The sequence below is a fragment of the Candoia aspera genome, chromosome 2 (assembly GCF_035149785.1).
Source record: "Candoia aspera isolate rCanAsp1 chromosome 2, rCanAsp1.hap2, whole genome shotgun sequence".
In the NCBI taxonomy this organism is placed as follows: domain Eukaryota; kingdom Metazoa; phylum Chordata; class Lepidosauria; order Squamata; family Boidae; genus Candoia; species Candoia aspera.
The window spans coordinates 148,992,130-149,002,318 of record NC_086154.1 but is presented as its reverse complement, the minus strand read 5'-3'; the positions used below and the strand labels follow the sequence as shown (position 1 = coordinate 149,002,318).

At 41.4% G+C, this 10,189-nt stretch overlaps 1 protein-coding gene across 3 annotated transcripts; it reads left to right on the top strand.

Annotated features, from left to right (window-relative positions):
• Window positions 1-436: 436 nt before the first annotated feature.
• Window positions 437-7,881, top strand: TAFAZZIN (tafazzin, phospholipid-lysophospholipid transacylase). Of its 3 annotated transcripts, none has more exons than XM_063294209.1 (10): window positions 437-563; window positions 1,675-1,803; window positions 3,912-3,957; window positions 4,074-4,159; window positions 5,389-5,469; window positions 5,626-5,667; window positions 5,748-5,810; window positions 6,432-6,484; window positions 6,624-6,701; window positions 7,234-7,881. In XM_063294209.1, the coding sequence occupies exons 1-10, from the start codon at window positions 500-502 to the stop codon at window positions 7,333-7,335; spliced, it is 744 nt and encodes a 247-aa protein (XP_063150279.1). In that variant the 5' UTR covers window positions 437-499; the 3' UTR covers window positions 7,336-7,881. The 3 variants fall into 3 exon arrangements, with proteins under 3 accessions (XP_063150279.1, XP_063150277.1, XP_063150278.1); XM_063294207.1 differs by having other exon boundaries at window positions 437-591; XM_063294208.1 differs by lacking the exon at window positions 5,626-5,667 and having other exon boundaries at window positions 437-591.
• The last annotated feature ends 2,308 nt before the right edge of the window (window positions 7,882-10,189 follow it).

Below are 10,189 nucleotides of genomic sequence, written 5' to 3'. Positions count from 1 at the left end.
GCTTCTGAATGGCATATAACTATGTGGCCATATGTTATATAGTATTGGCTCATATAAGCATGCCATTATATTTCAGCTGCATTCTCTTTCAGTTGCATGGTTTGACTTAATTGTGATGATGACTAGCTTTAAACAAAGAGAAAAACAATAATCTGAGGTGTCATGATCATGTAATAGGGTTCTGGAGAGAGGTCTTTGGTGTTTTTGGTCCAACCTTCTATGGCTGTAGCAGTTCTTGCAAAATACAGGGCAATGTTTTTTAAGGTTGTGTGGCAATCCTTGGGCAGAGATGATCCTGTGGGGGTGTGGTGCCAGTTGCAAGTTAAGACAGAAACCTCTTAGCAGGGGAAGGATTTGGGACAAGCAAACTCGGTGAGCTGAGAAATCTAGTGGAAATCATTGATTGAAAAGCACCCTGCTGTCTCTCCATTCTTAGGGACAGCTGACAGCATTGCCTCTAGAGGATCATCAGGGATGGAAAGATGCCCCTGGAGGTGAAATGGCCTTTTCCTCAGGCCCCAAATCTGCCATGGAATTTGGCCAGCAGGCTGGTCATGGGATTGGTGGGTACCTATAGCTGCTTCTGGACAAGTGAGTATTTATCACCTCCACTCTGTTTGACTGATGACTGATCGATAGATGCTCGACAGATTGAGCAAATCAGTAACCCCAGGCTTCCTTGATTACATTATCAGGGAGGATAGGAAGAGCAAAAACCTAAGGTTGTGCCCACGTTCCATGTGACTGGTAGAGATACAAGTCTTGGTTCTTCTGTATATGATGCAGATTTTGGAGAAGGCGGCTTCTCATTTTTCCATGCTCTGGACATGATTAGCAACCCCAGTAGACCAGCGAAGAACAACAAGTGGTGGATATTAGCTCAGGGATGGATTGATCAACATACTCAATTGATTTATATACCTTACCTTTTCCACTGGTCAGTCTTGTCTGAGGGCAAGAGTCACCAAAATTCTTGACTTGAGTCTCCTCAGGTCAAGTTCAACTCCAGGACATTTGTTTGCAGTTTTCTTGGCAACAGTGAAGAGATAATTTTCCATTCCTTTCTTCTGGGATGCTTTTATGACTTTCCACTCTAGCTTATGACCTTGGTCTCTTTGCTGGGCCCATATGTATGAAATTCTTTGAACACCCAAAACATGCTATAATAGTAATTAATACTGTAAGTATACAGAATATGAGAAATCTAAAATCCTGATTCTGTCTTGCTCCAATCTGAATTAGATTCTTGGAACTGTATAAAATAAATGTGATTAATAAATAAAATCCATCTGAGTGTTTTATCTAAAGCATCCGTTCTCAAATTTTTGAACCAGGAAGAACCCTTGAAATATTTTTCAGGCCTTGGGGAACCCCTGCACATTCAGGCTCAAATATAGGCCAGAAGTTACAAAATTATTATATTTGTTTCATGTGTAGGTCTGTATGTATGCATTAACAGTGTTCTTAAACTAAAAATAAATAATGAAACTTACCTCTTTAATGTGAAGTTGACCAAATTTGAAATAATTTTTAAAATAAATTGCGATCTCCCAGGGAACCCTTAGTGACCTCTTGCAGAACCCCAGGGTTCCATGGAACCCTGGCTGAGAAACCCTGATCTAAAGTGTTGTACCTGCCGCCTTCCACACTGTTGCCTTGTTATCCTCTGTTCAGGGTATGTAAACAAGCTGAATATCCATAATGAAGAAGTTCTTTATGAGCTGATTGAGAAGCGCCAACCAGGAACCCCCCTCTTGACTGTCTGCAATCATCAGTCCTGCATGGACGATCCACATCTTTGGGGTAGGCTATGAGAAGGGAAGGGCTGCCAGTTTGAGGAAAACGTTCTTTTTTTTCTTTTTGAGAGACTGGGTCATCGTTTTCTTGCGATTTGGAGTCTAACAATCAAGAGGGGATTCTTCTCCCATTTTCACAGAACTTGCATTATGGTCTTTTAATTTGCTCTTATTAAGGGCTAGAGATGTAAACCTGTAGTCTGGATTATAATACTATTGCCGTGATTATCATTAACTTCATCTAGTAACAACAGTAACAATAGCAACATAATTCAGGCAAGGAGAATTTATGAATGCATTGAAATAGATTGGTTGATGCATGCACTGTTTTTACATGAAAAAAAGGAAAGAAAAGAAAGAGGAAAAAGGAAAGAGAATTGCAGAGGTCTGGAGCTTACATTGCTGATGTTGCAGAAGCAGGTGATTCAGGGTTCGGCCAAAAGCAAATGAGAATAGGAAACAGCATAGTAATTAATGGCTCTTGCTTGGCCAAATATTTAATCATTTGCAAATTTATTAGATGCTCTAGCTATTTTTGCAGCAAGAAAGCAATTGAGGATTTCCAGTGCAAATGATCTTGAACAAAGCAATGCTAGTGAAATAGAAACAGATTTAAAGAGTTTATTTGATCTCAATTACTTTTGTCTTCTAAAATTTTCTCTGATACTTTTCCTAACACATCAAACATTCATTTGGTAAAAACGCTATAACAGATCTCATATTTAAGTCACTGAACCAATGGTTATTGTCTGTCAGCCTTTCAAGGTAAGCCAGGTCAGGGAACAGGACTACTGGAATGCTACTTTACTATTGTAGGGTATAAATAATGGAATCTTGAAAACCTGTCAGAGTATCCCTGTGCCCCCTCTTATACCAAACAGAATCAAGGCAGGTTTATCCTGAGTTTCTTTCTCTCCTTTTCTTCTTTCCCAGGAAAGTTATCATTTCTTATTGGTTCTTGCATTCCTTCTTCAAGAATATTTCCATACTCCTGTACATTGTCGCAAACAATGTCTAGCATTCAGTATACAGATATATTGGTATTTATCTTTAGCTATCTACCTGCCTCTATTTTTTACAAATCATGTTCACTATGACTATGAAAAAGGTATAAATGAGTGAAAGAAGCAAAGGTTTAAAGTATAACTGTACTAGAATGATGTGTCCATGGTACCTGTTGTTTAACTTGTTACTGCTTGTAATAAGTTCAGGCCCACCTTGAATAATACTTTCCATCATAGTTTATCCACAGAAGCATATTTCTTTCAAGAAGGTTCAGTGTGGTAAAACTTCTGAGCCATGCCCTCAAGATTCCAATCTCTGTGACTGAGACAACTTATGAATTCCTGAGATGGGCAATCAGCCACCCAGGAGTTAAAACTGGAGTCTCAGCAAGGGTATTTTTATCACAAAATCCTCTTTAAAAAATTCAATATGTAGCAAAGCTGCAATACCACCAAATGTGAGGCATAAGAGAGCCAGTTTGGTGTAGTGGCTAAGGTGCTGGCCTAGAAACCAGGAGACTGAGTGTTCTAGTCCTGCCTTAGGCATGAAAGCCAGCCGGGTGACCTTGGGCCAGTCCCTCTCTCTCAGCCCAACTCACCTCACAGGGTGGTTGTTGTGGGGAAAATAGGAGGAGGAAGGAGTATTAGGTATGTTTGCCTCCTTGAGCTACATTAAAAAAAAGGCGGGATGATAAAATAATAATAATAATAATAATACTGTAATAATAATAATAGTCCTTGGTAAGGACTTGATAGGTGGACAAAAATGCCAAATCCAGTCTAAACACCTGGCTGACTGCAACCAACCATCATCATCATCATCATCATCATAAATTCCACACTGAAAGGTAGTCAGAGGAAAACTTCATTCCTGTTTTAAAAAAAGAATCTAAGCCACTCTTTCATCTCAAATCAAAGCAGTGAATCTGTGGCTCGCCCCAAATCACAAAACATTCCAAGTAGCGATTTGCGAAATAAATCTCCATTATTAACTGCAAAGCCAGATCAGCAGCTTTCCGACATGGCCTGATTTTTTATGTTTGCATTTTTTTTTCTGGCTGGTAGCGACAGGTTTGAATAAGTCCCATAATTAATGTTGTGTCTCCTGCAGGAATCCTGAGATTACGACACGTCTGGAACTTGCAGAAGATGCGGTGGTAATCATGAGGAAAAGTGGCTGTTCCCTGAAAAAAGAAGGGGCCCCGTTCAGTCCCGGTTGTGTGGGTTTGGTGAACATACGACAATATTGTGACATATTTTATTGCTCTCTCAGGACTCCAACAGCTGCTGATATCTGCTTCACCAAGGAGCTGCATTCTTGTTTCTTCAGCCTTGGGCGATGCGTTCCTGTCTGCCGGGGTATGTTGTTGGTTTACTTGATAGGGAAATCAGGTAGATTGTGGTTACTGTGATATTTGATTTAGTGCGAATTGTAAATTGATACCAGGTCATATTTAATGTGACCCCAAATTCAGTTAATGCGAGGCTAGCACATGCGCAATTGAAGCTGGTGCATGCACAGTTGCGGTTGGGGTTTTAGATGCTGCTAATTTTCATGGTGCAAAATGGAGAAAAGGAATATACCATTAGAGGAAAACAGCACAAGTTTAAAAAAAGAAGAGGCTCGTTATTACATTAGAGCAAAAATTTGATGTAATTGAACAACATGAACGTGGTCATAGCAATGCTAAAATAGGACGAGATGTTGGAATGCCTGACTCTACAGTGTGCAATATTATAAAACACACAGGAAATAAAAGAAAAAGGTAAAGTTGCATCAGCTTTTTGTGGTTTGCAAACATCTACAAGGAATAGAAGTGCTACAATAATAGAAACAGAGCATCTTTTAACAGTATGGATTGAGGATTGCAATCAAAAAAGCATTTCCCTTGGCAAAGTAGCCATTCAGAAAAAAGCTTTAAGTTTCTTGAAGAGAGTGAAAGAAAAAAATAATGAAGTAGAAGAAACATTTAATGCTGGGGTTGGTTGGCTTGATCAATTTAAAAATTGAGTTCAGCTGCATGTTAAAATCACTGTAATATTTTATTAATATACATATAAACATTCATATTTAAAATTTTTCATTGCCTATTTCCATTGAGATGGAACCAGTTACCCTATTTTCCATAGAAATATCACTTCAAATAGTGCAAATTTGAATCATGTGCCCCTTTTGTGGGATTCATTAACCGAGGCAATTCTTGGGATGGAGAGGTGATGTCAGGACCAAGGTCAGAAGTGCCCAAATCAAGCTGAAAAGTAGTTTTCCATCTTGAGATCCTCACTCAACATTGAGGCAGCAAGAGGTCTTTGGACCTTTATTTCCCAGTGTTACACTTGCCATGTTCCATGAAAATAATAGTGCCCTATCATAAAGTTTCTGCATAGATCCATTAAAAATCACCAGTTGCTTTGCAGATGAAAAGGGCTCTTTAAATAAAAATCTTACAGATACTTACGTCTTTTTTGCTAGGCAGGGATGACAAATAGTCTGGCTGGGGATGTATGCTTTAGGAGCCCCAGGGTAGGTAAGGAGCTTGCCTTTGCAGGTGGGATGGAAAAACTCGACCTGTTCCTTCTTTCCACAGGAGATGGAGTCTACCAGAAAGGCATGGACTATATACTAGAGAAGCTCAACTGTGGTGACTGGGTGCACATGTTCCCCGAAGGTAGCAATATCTGGAAGCTGTTCTGGGAGCTTGCTGGGGGTTAGAAGGCATGGATGTGTTTCAGAGCATATTGCTGCCCTAGTGGGACTGCCAGCATCACTGGGGGCCTTGCAGTGTACCCAACTGCTCCACATTTTCTCCATCTTTCTTTTGCAGGTAAAGTAAACATGACTCAGGAGTTCATGCGCTTCAAATGGGGTAGGTATTTTTCTAGGAAGTGAGGAGTCTCTTGGGGCAACCTCATTGCTTTTACTTCTGCTTCTTTTTCTTTCTTCCAGGTATTGGGCGTCTTCTGGCTGAGTGCCGTCTGCACCCGATTATACTGCCACTCTGGCATGTAGGTGAGACTCAATCAGGAGTGTGGGGAGGGGAGGGGGGAACAAAATTTGCACAGTGGCTATGAATTAGCATTTGAATGTGCATGTTCAAATGGGGCAAGGCTTGCGTTGCAGTGCTCCATCTTCCGTCTTGCCAATTTTGACTCCATCCCACCCCTCTACACTTTACTGAGAATCGGATAGGGTGTAGGCATTGCTAAAGTTCCCAGAAATCAGTGGTCATGATGAGAATGCTGGGAGCTGATTTCAGCAAAACCTAGAAGACTGCATAATCCCCACCTCCTGATGTAGAATGTTCAGAGTAAGTGCCAATTTGTGTGGGGTGAGAGAAACTGGTTTGCAGTGATCCTGTTTGAACAGGATAACAACATTAGGGGAAAACTTCTAAGAACTTCTGCCCAATTAGCTGAGCATAGAAATATATATCTGTGTAAACTATTTGCATTAGGAACATGAAATACTGGGGATTTAGAACTGCAAGTTCTTCTTTGAGTCCCTGCCAAAACGATCCTTTCTGTGCAACTATTAAATATGTAGGACTCCTGTTTTATGTTGTCATTTGACATCCCTGCAAGGATCAGGTCTTGGATCAAAAATAAATATTCTGTCTTTCAATTTCCCTAGGAATGAATGATGTACTCCCCAATGAACCTCCTTACGTGCCCCGAGTTGGACAGGTGAGGGGTTTTTGGTCTAGCTGGATGGGGGAGGGGAGAAAGGATTACAGTTGGCATAGAAATTGTAAAAATGGAGAACACTGCCTCCAGAAATCCTCGCTAGGAAAGTTGTCATCACAGGGTATTTTCTTCCTTACAGAAAATCACTGTGTTAATTGGGAGGCCATTCAGTGTCCGCCCATTGCTAGAGCGGCTGCGGTCAGAAAACAAGTCAGCGGTGAGTGCAGAGGGAAGGTACTTGGAGAGCTGCACTCCAGAGGTGGTGACAGGACAAGTATGGCATGGCAGAGGTTGACAGCATGATGTCCATAGGCAACAGTCACAGAAGCATCCATGGAACCTCAAGAAATTACATTTAAAGAGAAATTTCAACTTTTTTTTTAATCTTATGCCAGTCACTGAAGAGGTTGCCAATGCTGACTTTACGGTGGCCTCCTCAGTATGATTCACACCAAGTGTTTGGAAATATGAGCATGCTAGATGAGAATGCTTAGATTTGTATCTTTACGCATCTGGCAAGCACTGGATTGGGAAAGGTTATCAACAGGGTTTTGATGTGGCAAGGCATTAGCTGGATTCATACCCTATACTAAGCCATAAGGTAGTCTGTTTAGTTTGGGCTCAGCGGAATGTATGTACCCAGCCAAACCAAAGCCTAAATCTTGTTTATGAATTCACATGGTGTTTGGGCCCAATCATTATGAGTGCGCTTGCACGGCTTTGTTGATTTTGGCTCTTTCTGCTTGCAGATGGAGATGCGCAAAGCCCTGACAGATTTCATTCAAGAGGAGATCCAGACTCTAAAGGAACAGGCTGAGAGACTGCATCAGACATTCAAGCTACAGGGCTAGTGTTGACTAGGCTAAGCATCAGAGGCTCTGTTACTGAAACATGAAGTATGCAGTCCTGGGCCATGGCGAGGAATGTAGTCTTTGCATGGACTACTTTTAACTCATAGCTTTTAAGTTAAATTTTCTCATTTCTCCACCTGCCATCCACACCCTGCCGCAGGAGGAGTGGCATCACATGCAGAAGATTGGGTGAAGGCTCCTCGTACCCCTTGTTGACCCTCATGTTGTCCTCATTGTACTGCTTTGGTATCTGCCTCCCAAAGGGAGGGACTTGCAATGGCTACTGTGTGTTCCCTCTTGCTAGAACCTAGAAGTGCTGGGGCTCCATGTTTGCAGTTACTGGTGATGCAAGAATAGGAGGAGGAGTGAATGGGGGAGGGGAAAGAAAGTCTCCACCCTATTCTTGCAATGATCTCTCTTTATGTGGCTTGCCTTGGTCAGTGGGCACTGGAGGAATACAAAACACATTTTGTGAATTTCTTTTTGTAGAATATTGGTTTGGAAATGGTTTTATATTTGGAAACTTCCAATAAATGATTCATACCTATTGCAGCCTGGACTAAGTTCTGTAATGTGGGGACTAAGGCTTCCTGTGCATAATTCAGATTTCTTCAGGGAAGAACATGTTTCACATTACAGTATCTAGGAAAAGGCCCTCCCTGTGCCAACTAGTAGAGAAGAAAGCTTGCTAAAAATAATTAAGGCACTGCTCTTAAAAACAAACAAGCAAAACAAGTTGGCATAAACTTTCCTGGATTACAGTAAACTACATCAGACATAATCCTGAACTAGAAGCATACAGTACAAGTACCATGGCTATGGAGAGGGAGTGGATTTTAGGCACTGAAGGCAGGGGAAAATAAATTCAAAAAATGCAGACTCTGATAATTATCTATTAACAATGGCTATTCAAAAAACCCTGAACAGTAACAAATGCTGTTAAGTGATCTGCCAATTTACATACAATGTAATTAAAAACCTCAACCTTTGACCTTATTAAAGCATAAAAGATGGAGTTAGATCAGTACAGTACTTCTCTAGGGGGTACTGAATATATACTGAGAAAATATCCACTGTGAGAAGAAGGTGGTCTCTTCCTGATTCTCAGGTAGTAATGCAAGAACAGCTTCTAGCAATTAAAAGCAATCCTAAAGAGTAACTGCTGCTTCCTACCTAGAAGCACAACCCAGTGAGAAGACACCTTAAGACGCAGGTGTTAGGCAGTGGTGAGAGTGATAGAATGGGAGACAGGCAAAACTGACCTATAGGAGAGAAGCTACCAGGGAAAATTTGTGGGGTAAGGCCTCTGAATATAATGGAATTAGCATAAGGGGAGAGGGGCTTCTTATTGGATTGTATGCTTTGTTAATTAGGGACAGTGGGAAGGAAATCCCCCCCTTTTTTTTGTAGTGGCTGCTGAAGGCTTTGCTTCTACTGGTTAATTACTGTTATGCCATTTACAAGCGCAACCTCTTTTTTTTATAACTGACATCAGGCCTGGAGTATTTTGTGAATCTATTATTAGGCAACACAAGCATAGTATCAGGAATTCAGCATATCAAAAAAGGGAGTAACAAGGTGAAGTGCACATTATGATCTATAATTCTTCACACTGCAGCTCACTACTTGATAAGCCTGTATAAATCAACCCATAAGCTTTCGGTTGCTGCAGAAAAACACCATTCCTCCCCGCCCCCTAGCTTGTCCATCTGTGTACAAACTCCATTCATTTCAACAGGATGTACAAAACAGCTTCTGAGCTGGATATTAGATTCAGAAAAGTTTGGTATATGAAAAATCATTGGTGGTTGCTAGAGTAGACATGTAAATGAGTTCTCCAATGTGTGCCAGAAGGAGGTAATGAAAATCTTGGCAGCTGTGAAGCAATGCTTCCTAGCCCTGGGCTACTGCTGTTGATGCAAAATACCTACTACTACTGTATCTGCCTAGCTGGTGGCCTTGAAAAGTCTGCATGTTTAATAAATGCCCAATATACAGCATATTACAACAGTTTTTAAAGGTCCTAACACAGATGCTAATCCATTACTATCCTAACTTTCCTCCATGGACCCTCCCATTACAATATTTTGAGATATGTTAAGCCACAGGATAGTTATGAGCCCAAAATCTTTCAGTGATGTTCTTGGTAGAGGGGAAATTTAAACCTAGCTCGCCCCACTCAGTCCAGGATTCTTAACCACTGTGTCCACTGAACGGTTAATGATTGGAGGCTTTGGGAGCTACAGACAAAACATCAACGTTAACAGGTTGCACACGTATATATAATTTTCTGCACAATGTAATTCCTCCACATCCAGGAGAATGCATTCTGAACATGTTTAAGGTACGTTCTCGGTCTCAGGGTGAAATTTAAGAAAAGAGAATAGGCTATGCTCTACTTCCTCTCACTTCCCTCCAAAAGCCCCTTCTTTTTACAACCTGGAGACGAGGGCAGGGGCTCCTAACACGCAATGACACTTTTTTCTCACGAGTATAAAATCCTGCGACGAGTCCTCCCTGGGCACAGCACCATGTACCAATCGAAGAGAGTATGTGTAGCTCAGGGTTGAACTGTGGAATTGGTGCTCTGAGCTTGGTTGTTTGCTTGCAGACGTTTCATTGCCCGACTAGGCAACATCTTCAGTGCTAAATACGACTCGGCTTCAAAAGGACTATCCCCTTAAACACTCAGAATCGAATTTTGCTGAACAGCCGACAAATTTCCGATCCCTGGAAAGGAAGTGGCAGGCAGCATATAGGAGATCTCTATTGGCTCTTGGAGGTCCCGCCCCGTCCTCTAACTGGATGTTCTCCCAAGCCCGGTAGCGCCCTTCCGGGTTCTGATTGGCTGCAG

Bases quoted from the DNA above. Each gene is read 5' to 3' on its own strand.
- TAFAZZIN (XM_063294207.1), top strand. From the start codon at position 483: ATGCCCCTGGAGGTGAAATGGCCTTTTCCTCAGGCCCCAAATCTGCCA. The intron at 5,470-5,625 runs GTAGCAATATCT...TTTCTTTTGCAG, and splicing joins GGTGCACATGTTCCCCGAAG to GTAAAGTAAACATGACTCAG. The intron at 6,485-6,623 runs GTGAGGGGTTTT...TCTTCCTTACAG, and splicing joins ACGTGCCCCGAGTTGGACAG to AAAATCACTGTGTTAATTGG.